The 11821-nt window shown below is 39.6% G+C and overlaps 2 protein-coding genes across 3 annotated transcripts; one reads left to right on the top strand and one right to left on the bottom strand.

Moving 5' to 3' along the window:
• Positions 1 to 481: 481 nt before the first annotated feature.
• On the bottom strand, positions 482 to 4629 carry LOC115365173 (caspase-6). 2 transcript variants are annotated; one of them, XM_030060029.1, is made up of 8 exons: positions 4547 to 4629; positions 4198 to 4236; positions 3452 to 3494; positions 3120 to 3272; positions 2862 to 2938; positions 2406 to 2581; positions 2167 to 2317; positions 482 to 1601 (listed from the first exon to the last, which is right to left on the bottom strand). In XM_030060029.1, the coding sequence occupies exons 1-8, from the start codon at positions 4575 to 4577 to the stop codon at positions 1366 to 1368; spliced, it is 906 nt and encodes a 301-aa protein (XP_029915889.1). In that variant the 5' UTR covers positions 4578 to 4629; the 3' UTR covers positions 482 to 1365. The 2 variants fall into 2 exon arrangements, with proteins under 2 accessions (XP_029915889.1, XP_029915897.1); XM_030060037.1 differs by having other exon boundaries at positions 3120 to 3269.
• A 2814-nt stretch (positions 4630 to 7443) lies between these two features.
• LOC115361969 (calcium/calmodulin-dependent protein kinase type II delta 2 chain-like) lies at positions 7444 to 10302 on the top strand. The gene is made up of 4 exons (XM_030055707.1): positions 7444 to 7519; positions 8807 to 8880; positions 8979 to 9069; positions 10112 to 10302. Exons 1-4 carry the CDS (start codon positions 7444 to 7446, stop codon positions 10300 to 10302), a joined length of 432 nt encoding a protein of 143 aa, XP_029911567.1.
• Positions 10303 to 11821: the final 1519 nt, after the last annotated feature.

Genomic DNA, 11821 nt, shown 5'->3' with positions numbered 1-11821 from the left:
TCAATTTTCAGTTCTGTAAAAGACAAAATGCCAAATGTTTATGACAGCTCCATTAGTAGTGCATACCCCACCTCTCAATACAATCTGATGCCTCTCAGTGAGCACAGATCAGCACTTTTGCAGAAGTGCTTTAGTTTGTCAGCACTGCTGACATATTGGTCCCCACTGTGTGTCACTGCAGCTTATCAAACTTATTGAATTGCAGTTAGTAGTTTACAAATACAAAATGTATAGTACCTTACGTTGCCATTCCTTTGGTATTATTACAAAGTCATAGAAATCTCAAAGGAGTCACAATGACTAAACTCACTGCTGGTAGATGGACAACATGAATCCTGAGTTGCTTTAGATAAGGCTGCACATTCACAGCAGTTACATTGTAAACATCAAAAACATCTTTGTGCCATAAAGAGGAGGAAGTTACTCAGAGTAAAACAGTAACCAGGATGTTGCACTTTTTTCTTTTTCTTTTTTGTTTTTTAAACAAAGGCACAACAGCATGACCAGAAGGACATAGTGTGCTGTCTACACTGGTCACTTTGCCTTTCCTGAGTCAGGGATCATGTGGCACAGCTTGCAGTGTTTAGCCCTACATGTTGTGAAAGAGACACCCTCCTCCCTGAGATCGTTTGCTCCTGCTTAGGGGGCAAATACACATTATTGTGTTTTGTACTGAAAACTGATACATCACAGAGAACAAAACACAAACATAAATTCCCTTTTAGAAGGAGCAAGCTTGAAGACAAACAGCAGTGTGCCGTCTTCACAGTCCATTGTGAGAGATCTAATTTGCTCATTGGTGCTGATTAACTTATAAAGAGGTGACATTCTCCCATGAGATTATTGTGCACTGGTGTAGTGAAAGAGGCAGACATTACAAAGAAAAAACAACATTTGAATAATGATTACTTGGTTGTCATGTTTTGATGTAACCAGCCCTGCAGCATTTTTGTAGTACATTATCTTAAAAAAAACCAAAAACAAACAAACAAAAAAAAAAAACAGGTTTGACAAGGAAGTAAAATTCTTTGAGACTCACTAAGGCTTTGAGAAGTCACCACCAAAAATGCAGTCAACAGTAATTTTTAAAAACAATTTTCATATTTAGAAGTGCAAAATATATTTCTGTATTTATCTGCACTGATATTTAATTAAAAATGATATGGCAGCCAATTAGATAGCTGAATATATAATGTATATGTAAGTAGTGGTAATTTTGATGAGCAACCTACAATTTAGGACTGGACAAAAACAGCAAGGACAACTGTCAAACCTTAAAATGAGAAAATGTAGTCATTGGACCCCTTTGATCGACACAAATATATGAAACAAAAGGGCTTATCAAATGAACAAGGACTGAAACTATTACTTTTTTGGTCGGAAGTAGAGTTTTTTGGTGAGCATTGATGCAAAGCAAGGTACTTGCTTTTTCCCAATGGCACTTCGGTCGTTACAATTTCCAACACTCCTCATCGACACCTTCCTGTTGACCAGCGTGAGTACCTCTGTGAATTCAAGGGAATCCCCATACATCCTGAGTGTCTCGCACAGATCCTGAATATACCACGAACCATTGATGGTTTCCCGGTGGGAGTAGTAACCTGGACAGAAACACAGAGGGCAGAGCCGAACAAGTAATGTCAAAGTTGACCAACCATTTTAACTGAACTGATCAAGCTGCATCATTACTAAAAAACACTACTGTGTGTATTGTTTCAAAAATCATGGTAGTGACATGGGACCGGGGCTGGGTGATATATCGATATTGTGAGACAAGACTAGATGTCGTCTGGGATTTTGAATATTGTAATATGGTATACATGTTGTCTTTTCCTGGTTTAAACAGCTGCATTATTGTAAAAGGGTTATAATTTTCTTAAAATGTTAAGACTGGTGCAGCTATTCTATTTGCTTCTACCTGCTTGGTAATCATATCCACATTAGTAATGACTGTTCATTAAAAATCTCTTGTATGTCATGTCTTATGAAAGCAACAACAGCCATTCCTACAATATCATCATAATATTGGTATCAAGGTATTGGGTCAACGATATTGTGATACTTGATTTTATCCATATCACTCAGCCCTATGTGGGATCTAACTGTTGATTCAGATCTAGCTGTAGACAGTAATACAGACTACTTTCTCAGTGTAGCCAGGCTCACCCTCAGCCACCGAGTAGCACATGATGAAGTCTGCCCCGGCAGGGAGGGTGTGGACAACCCCAGCGTCCACCACCACCTGGTTTGTATGCACCTCACTGTCCACGACATCCATGGCCGTCACCGGTTCATCATGTTTGTCTCCACGGCAAGCCTGAAGAAGCACACATCATGTTAAGTAGGATTAAGTTACCAAACCCTATCAGATTAGGCTCCTCAATCTACAGTAATTTGTTGTATACCTGTAGTATGAAGATCTTGGGCTTTCCAACAAGGCTCCTGCACTTGTCTCCTTTGAACAGGGATGTGATAGTCTGGATCTTGATCTTGCCATCGTGAGCATAAACATAATCATTCTCACCATGACTCAGGAAGACACACACAAAGCAGTCTGCATCTGTGTGGTTGACTTCGGCAGCTGATGGGATATCAAGCATTTGCTTAAAGTTACTCACTAAGCCGTCCGGGACAGATCTACAGCAGGTCATATACTGAATCTCTCACAGTTAAATCTGTGTTGAAGGACCAGCAAAGACATGTTTGCGTAAGCACACCGAAATTAAGATACAAATTCAAGCTTGTAAAGCTGTATGAAAAATAATTTTAAAAATGTATTTCTTGATTAAAGCACCATGTCCTGAATGTGTTCACAGTCACTTGAGTGTTACAATTGATAATCAGAAGACACTTGTGCGTACCTTGACTGATTTTACTTAAGATCTCCTCCTGTTTGAGATTATCGTAAGTGTGCACCTCAAAGTTCAGGTCCTGAAACCTAAATCAAATGTAAAAGTATAAACAAGACGTAAATATGAAAAACAGGACTATGAGTGACTGGTCTGATCAAAACAAGTCCCTAAACATGCAGCCATGAAATATGCATTAACTCTTTACTATTCTAAGATTTTTTTTCCTGCAATATTTTTGTGATAAAAAGGGTAACTTGGAAATGCTACCTTCTCTCTAAGTTGCTGCGGTCCGCGTTGGTCCCATGCCTAGTGTTCATTCCCAGGCGCCAGAAGAAGTACTCTTGGTTAAAGATGAGTGCTAGACCTCGCCGCTTGTTGTCCATCTTGTACTCCTCTGCAGGATCCAAGGAGACACTGCTGCTTCAAAAAGAAAGCACAATGAACACTGATACGATCAACAGAGCAACGAAGCAGACAGAAACATGCAGTCCCAATTAACATCCACACAACCATGGAGACAGAGCTTCATTTAAATGTGATCAGTGTGGAGTGGTGCATAACTTATCTTGCCTGATGATTATCAATAACAAGGTGCTTACCTTCTGATGAAGGCATCGGTCTCCGTAAGGTTCTCACCATGCTCTACAGAAAACACACGAATGCGCTCAGTGATGTACATATAAAAAACAAACAAACAAAAACAGTACAATTAAGTGTTTTTCGTTCATTAGTTCAGCTTTTTGGCTTTATTTATATCTCGACACTCAGCACATCTAGTTGAAATAGGCAGAAATACACACAGGATTGAGCTTTTTAGGCCATTGTTAGGCAGTGCCACTACAGGTGTGTGAATTGCTCCCACATTGGTATGAGGTCAAGCAGCTATTGTTCCAAAAGCACAGAGTCCTCAATAGCTGGGTGACAGGTGGAGAAAGATGCCAAAGGCTGCTAAAAGAACTGAGGTCAAAAGTGACGGCTCAGTGGCACGCCCTACACATGGTTAAGCAAGCCTTTCTTGCGCAAAAGCAGCAGGGATGAGTTTAGAGAAGTTGAGGATCTCAGCATTAACAGAGAGGATGAGGGAAAATGTGGAGAGAGTACACCTGTTTGTTTCATTGTGGTGCGCTCCTAGATAGATAAGACAGCGTTTACTTAATAAGGGAGAGGCAATTTATGACTCATGGGTTAATTATCAACTAAATTATGACTGAATTTTGCACTTGAATGGTTTCGTTACTGGTGTTTCACTTTTGCTTTAACTTAAGCCAAAAACTTTTCGATCCCAGCTTTTGAAAAAGGTTTCATACACACCTGAGTAAGACAATGTGTAACATGAAGCACTGACCTGCCCTGTCTGCTGCCGTGCTGTCCTTAGCAACACTTCCTGTCAATGTGGGGGACAAAAACAGCAATTAGACAGGCTTACACATGCAAATTATTTTGCTAAAATAACAAATATATGTGCTTACAATCTGGCAACTGACTGAGGAGTTGAGAATTTCTACGGAAAGACACCACGACAGACAGGAATAAAACAATAAACAACTTTTCCGATGCTGAGGCTACACCGTGGATGAGGGTCAATTGCATCAGTTTTCTGGCCAAAGGCAGTAAAATAACATCATAAATAAATCGTCCCTGGCTTATACGGCTGCTACTTTTCATGGAAACCACGGGATATGTCAAAATATTACCTCCACTGCCTTCATTTCCAGCGTTAGACATGGTTGTAGGGTGGACGGTCGCCTTTCTTCCGACAACAGAATGAAACAGTGAATTTGCTTTGTCAAGCCGACAGATAAGATCTGGGAGTGGCCCCGCCTCTGAAATCTCATTGGCTCCGCTGGACAGTGAGAGAACATGATTGGTGTTTACGCCTGTCTGTCAACTCTCAATAGCCCCGACTTCCGTATTGTTTTGGCAAATGCAACAGTTGCTTAAAAAGAGAACACAATAAAAAGTAACTACAATAATTACAGTATCCTAATCTGATAAGATTTCATGTCAGGAAGCCCAGCATGAGGACACTTAATTATTAAACCTCATATGGCACCAATGTTACAGCTGTAAATGGGGAGGAAGCAGTGGGGATAGCTACACCTTTATATAAAAGTTTTTTTTTTGTTTTTTTTTTTGTTTTTTTTTTCATTAACCTTCTCTCACAGAATAAACTTCCAACAAATTGTTAGTTAAAGTATTGCCTATATTCTGTCCTGGCTGACTCACTCAAGCTCTCCTGGATCCTCTGTGTATAAGCATTGCCTGTAGTGCATAGAAGAAACTGTATTTGTTGGGGAAAAAATAGCTACACACGTGTCTGTATTTGCCCTTAAGGTAATTTGCACATTTCCTTCATTTCAGAGACGAGTCTAGACATGAAATGTCAAGACACATCTATCTCAAAACCCTGTTCACCCTCATGAGGACAAATCTGGTGTTTCTGTTGTTGTCCTATCCTTCTCTGGATGGTCATCAGAAAAATCACAGGCGTTTTATACTTGGCTGTAAATTTTGAGACGCAAGTCCAAACTCTTGGCTCTCGTTATTCTGTTAAACAGCAACAATAACCTGTGTCGAAATATCCTAAACCTCTATTTCATCTGCAGCTTCTTCACACTGCTGCAGCTACAAATTAAAAAAACAAAAACAAAAAAACAAAAAACAAATGAGAAGATAATAGAGCTACTACTTTAGTGAAATAACTCTGTATTCCAGATTACCTTAAGATTTTACCGATTACCTTTAAAACATTATTATTCATGGTGCTATCAGCAATTTTTCAACATTTAGTGGCTTAAACAGGCTGTGCAACAAAAAGTGTGGTGTGTGGCTCAACAGAGACGCTTCAGATTAGGGACCCTCAACCGAGGAAATTTTACCTGGTGCACCTGACTTGTTACAAGTGCAATAACTATAGATGTGGAGAGAACAGTGGAGAGAGAGCGAAACCTTTACCCAAACAGTTACTTCAATAACCTTCTGGCACAGTATTAACTTAACACACATTATTGCTTACTCGCTGCTGAGGGCCACAGTGAAACTCACTCAAGGCCCCCTAGTGGTCCCCAGATCCAACTGTGGGATAGATAGATAGATAGATAGACACATTTGCATAAAGTTTTATCTAGTGCCATATCAGTCAAGTGCATATCTCTGTTGCCTAAAGTGCTTGTTAGATAATGTATTTAACAGACAAAACAGCTCTTCTCGTTGTTCTTCCAGTGAGTCACACTTGGTGAAACGCAGTGACATCAATAGCTTTGCCAAGGTAATCTCAATGTCACATATTCAGACATGTCAAGACTTTAAATGTGGGATGTCTCAAAACCTTCTCCAACTCAGCAACGACCGATCACTGGCTGCTGTTTTTAAGCTCTTGACACAGGCCTGCTTTCTTGGAAATTCAACTAAACCTTGGAATTGTATTCTGCTGAATTATAGCCAGTTCTAGAGAGTTTGATATCATCTTGCCAGAACTCTGGGGGGCAAATTTCATTCTGCTGTAAATTCTGAGAAGCAAGTCCAGACAGCTGTTCAGTCTTGTTTCCATCAGTTCCCCCTGTTTTATACTGATTTTGAGACAGATATTTGTGCCATTATCACGTTTTGCACTGGCTTTTGTAATCCCTTGCTTCACTTAAATCCTAAACCTGTATTTTGTCTTCAACTTCTTCAAACTACTGCAGCTACAAGTTTGAAAAGAGCAAATGAGAAGATAATATAACTCCCTATTTAGTGAAATAGCCCTGGATTCCAGCCGATTACATGTCTTTTAGCTTCATATGATCGCTCCTAAACTCTGTAACGAGTTGCCTGAAGACCCCAAGCTCGCCAAATTGGTGTGACTTCTTAAATCCAGTCATAAGAAATCTGTCATTTTTGTTTCTGACCTCCTATGATTGCCTCATTTTATATTGGCACGTTGATCTATTGTTTTTACCTCTTCACATTACACTCTGTTTTTCTGATGCTATGTAAAGCACTTTAACTTTGTTTTGAAAGGTGCTCCATTGCCAGAATCTTGCATTATTATTACTTGTAGATGTAGGATTAGCATTTGCATCTTAACATGTTAATTTTTTTTTAACAATAAGTTTATTACATTTTTCAAATACAACACAAAACAGAACAGCTCAGACACACTATGAGATCAGGGTACTATACACACAGTGACAACCATGGACACTGTATCCCTGATCCTCACCCCCTAGAGAAAAAAGACAGTAATGCAACATAATTAACAAGGTGACAGAAAGACATAGTTACAAAGGTAAGTAAAGTGCTATGCCAGGCTAGATCAAGTGAGGGAGCCCTCAAAGAAAGGGTGGGAAATTAACTTGCTGTGTTTAGGGTTTGATGATGTTATTTTCAGGGACACCAAGTAAGAGGCACATAGGATCTAAATCTGTAGGGATGCTGAAAATAATACACAGTTCATCCACAAGGCTAGACCTGCACCCATTTTACCTTTAAGAGCAGGTGTTGTATGTATGTGATGTACAACTTTGAACTGAGTAGATTTGGTACAGTTTCAAATGGATATTTTGCAGAATAATTGCAAACATCCTAATAATCAGCGTCATTAGTAGTGATGCCTAAATCCTTTTCCCAAGCTTGTCTAGTAGACCGAGAAGAGGAGGGGAGAGAAGAGCAGGGCTTTGTAGAATGTACTGATACATTTCTTTGGACATTAATGTGATAGTCTTAGTACTGAAGTAACTTAATTGTTGATTTCTGTAGGTTATGTTGCTGATGCAGCTGGAAAAGGGCAGGTGAAGTGTGTATATCAAATGGATCTCCCAGTTTAGTTGGCCCCTGGTTATACTTTGCTTTAAACCAGGGCTGCCCAATTTGGGGCTGAGGGCCATTTTGGCTGGCCATAGCATTTGACAAGCTCATGCTCGTTCTCCCGGTCAGTTAATCTACATTCAAGTACTTTAAGCTGATCCTGCTTACTGTGTCTCTTGGATGACATATCAAATATAATCACGCCTCGTGAGTAAACATTACGTGTCTCCTATGGAGTTGAGTCACATTTTAGGGATCTAAAGGTAAGATTTTTATCAGCTAAAATAGCCACACTCCTATTAAAAGAAGACACACACACTTTAATTCTCTATATTGTGGCTTTATGTAATTTGGCATCATCCTTATCCTCTGGATGTGAAAACAGCAAAACTTTATTTTTTCAAAAACGTTCCCACCACCTGTCTTGTAGTCACTTTCTGGAGAACTCGGATATTTCATGAACACAGTGTGATCTTGAAACATACTAGACTATGAATAAAATCAGTTTGCAGTTTCATTACAGTGTCCTTTAATCTTTGTGTGTGGGTCCCAGGGCAATAACAGCAGAAAAAGTTAGTGGGGGAGAGAGATGTGTCACTTATGCACCTTTTCCACCAAAAGGTCCCTCTCAGATTTTATAATGGGTGTGTATTGCGGAATTTTGCATGTGCCCAGAGTGAGTCACATGACCGGCAGAGTGGAGAGGAGAGAAAACTGAGGAAACGATTTTAGAAAACTCTTAACAGATCCCACAAACTTTTTCAATCTACACAAACTTTTCATATTTTAGTAGGAAATTTCGTTCTCTTTCCATCGGCATAGGTTTGAAAGCAGTCAGACCCTTACTTTAGATTGCAGGGGCCTCAGTTGAACACAAATCGCTGCGTCTTCCCACCAAATTACATGGGAAAAAAAGAGGAATTTTTTTTGACACTCCAACAAAACAACAGAAATTCTATGAGACACTTTTTTTTTTTTTTACGTGCCTTCCATTTCTAATAATTTTGGTATCCTGCTAATTTGTAGACTAGAACCCATTTGATGCTGGTTTGATATCAGTTTCCTTTATTTTCACTCAGACCTACATTTATACATATATATGGCAAAATTTCACATCAGTGTATGATATTTAGTTGGTGATAGTCTGTGATTTTTTTGTGTTTTAGCTCGTAAACAGGAAATTATCAAAGTCAATGAGCAGCTGATTGAGTCGATCAACAACGGAGACTTAGGCCTACGTGTAAGTTTTTCTTTTTTGGATTCACAATCTGCACATTTGTGCTTCTGTATGGGCCTTTAATCGTCTAATGAAAGAGTTTTTACTGGTGTAACAGGAAGATTTGTGACCCTGGGCTGACCTCCTTTGAGCCTGAGACCCTGGGCAATTTGGTGGAAGGACATGACTTCCATCGCTTTTACTTTGAGAATGGTGAGTTCAAGGGACATTGAGTGATGGATTACTTTGATCAACTTTGTATTGGCAGTCAAGGGATACTAGTAACATTGACAGGTCTCTTGTATGGCTTAGGGTGGCCTGTACCTGACATGAATAATACTCACAGTTTCATAATAGAAACGAATAAGCCACCTGATTAGAGCAACAAAAAAAATTCCAGTGTACAAGAAAATTATCTTGATGCAGATTACTGCAATACTATAGTACTTCTTGCAGTATTACCAATGGGACAAATCTTTGCATGGTTGTGGTGGTTCCGGGCATTTTCAAACAATCAGTAAACAAATAAGCAATTACATGCAGGTTCAACATTTGTCTCAAATTACCTAAAGAAATGTGTCCAATAATTGATTTTTCAAAATATTTCCAGGAGCCACATCTATCAATCAATCAGTCAATGATGTGAACACCCCTAGTTATCCATGTACCCCATTGCTTTAAATTGATAAGTAGAAAGATAGGATCTCCTCACTGGACTGAGTATGCAACATGTTTAATGTGTGTAGGAGTATATAAGTTGCATGTTACTGGATGTGGGCTACTTCTTGATCTCACACAGTACCAATACTCAGCCTTATCAGAACACAGTTTATGCCCATGACAAGGACAAGGAGGAGATTTTGGACTGCCTCGGAGTAAAAACAGACAAATTACTAATGACTGCTATAAATGGCAGAACATGCTCAGTCTGGCTAATAATAAAAAAGGTAAACCTGATTTGTCCCAGAAACCTCAGTCACTTGGCAAGTCTGGAGATGTCCAGTATCCAACATAAAATTATGGAGACTTCTTCATCCATTTCTTTTCCTGTCAGTTAATGTCCCTATGATAGTAGCTAGAACAAGTATTTCATTCATCAGACATAATTTGCTTGTGGTTTGGACATTGTTTTCACACCAGTTAATTTTTAACCCTCCTTACCCAGTAGAAGTGAGATTAATGTTGTATGTCCAATATCTTCAAGTGATATATGAAAGTAACTGATGCTTAATGAGCTGTTATCTCCAGTTTCAAGCCCTGTCTAAAGGGAATAAGCTGGTGCACACCATCCTGTTGAACCCACACATGCACCTGCACGTGTGGGACGGCAGCGGCATGCCACACACCATGCAGTCTGAGGAGACCCGTGTATGGCATCGCTGTGAGGGCAAGTGGCAAAACATCCACTTCCACCGCTCCGGCTCACTTAGCGTCCCATCCCAGTAAGAGACATGCACCAGATAAACCTGTCAGTTGAGTGTTGATTGGGCTGATGAAAGTGTAGATTCTGTGTTCAAAAACAGAATTTGTAATGATTTTTGAGAGACTGAAAACAATTGTCATTGCACCTTGTTGAGTTCCTTATAACCAGAGCTGGTGGTGAGATTGTGCTACACGATTAGAAATAATGGGAATCAACATTTTAACCAAGCCTGAGATTAAAAATACCAACCCTATACTATAACCTAAAAGGTAGTGTTTTATAGGGTTTTGTTTGACATTCAGTAGCCTAATGCACCACCATAACTGGCATTCTGAACTGGTATGAGCTTTTTTTTTTTGATGAGCTCTGTGAACTATGGCACTATACTGGATATTTACATTTTTTTTTCTCTGACTTCTGCAGTTAATGGAGTATCCCAATTTGGTCAAACAGATCCCATCAGCAGATCTATTGGGGTTGTGAGTAAGACCATATGAAACTATAATATCTTCTGACTGATTTGTGAATCACTGACTTGTTTGTTTGCATTTGTTAATGTTGTGCATCAGTCCTGTCTCAGATGTTTCTAATGTCCTCCAGTATCATGGAACTGTTGTAAAAACATTAAGACAATTATGGCTAGCATCCAGCATAAATATCAAAGCGGCATATCCTAAGAGGAGCCCAAATAAACTCCTTCTTGCTTCAGAAAGAAGGAGTAGAAGTAGAAGTAGAAATACTAATAGAGTGCGCGCCATTTATCCAGAGTCCTGATCACAGTGGCCCGGGTTCAAATCCAAGGCCAGACCATTTGTTGTATGTTATCCCCTCTCTCTCCCCTTCCTTTCCCGTCTCTTTCAACTGGAACTATCAAATAAAGTAGAAACGCCACCCGCACCCTCCCCAGAAATCTTAAAAAAAGTAGAAGTACAGCTGTAAAAATCTACTTAAGTGAAAGGAAAAAGTAGCTCAGTAATATGTAGTTCAGTAGTATTCAGAGTAACAGTTACAGAGTTACATTTTCAAATCAGTTACTGTGTCAGGTTTGATCTAATCCATGCAGCTATAAAAATGAAGAGAGCACATGCTCAAGTTCAAACTACAGTCTTTTAAAGGTGGATTTTGCAAAAAGGCAGAGGGTTGACTGAGATGAGGAACCCCTGGACTCAACTGGTAATTATGGAATAAATACACAATGTTCCATCGACCATCTGCAGTTTCTCATCGTGCACCTTTTACTGGGAATTTGAAAACGGCAAAAAGTCGAACCAACAAAGTAGAAGCAGGTTCCTCCTCATCGTTGCCGTCTGGGCTTTTTTGTGAAAGGTGCCACAGTCGCCTCAGTCTCATGAGCCTGTTTGCTTTTTATGTTGCCGTAGCCTGTGTCCTGGTGCCATCTACTGGACATCAGCGGGAACTACAAGTGGAAAAGAGAAAGTGGATATTCTGCATATACTCATTCATTTAGAAAGTGAAGGTAGTAAGCAGTAGTTTGTCTTCTCTCTCCAGGCTGGGTGTTTGTATGATGACCCTTTCGAAAAT

Source organism: Myripristis murdjan, chromosome 1, assembly GCF_902150065.1.
Source record: "Myripristis murdjan chromosome 1, fMyrMur1.1, whole genome shotgun sequence".
NCBI lineage: Eukaryota > Metazoa > Chordata > Actinopteri > Holocentriformes > Holocentridae > Myripristis > Myripristis murdjan.
Note: the sequence above shows the minus strand (reverse complement) of the source record. Positions and strands in the feature narration are given on the sequence as shown.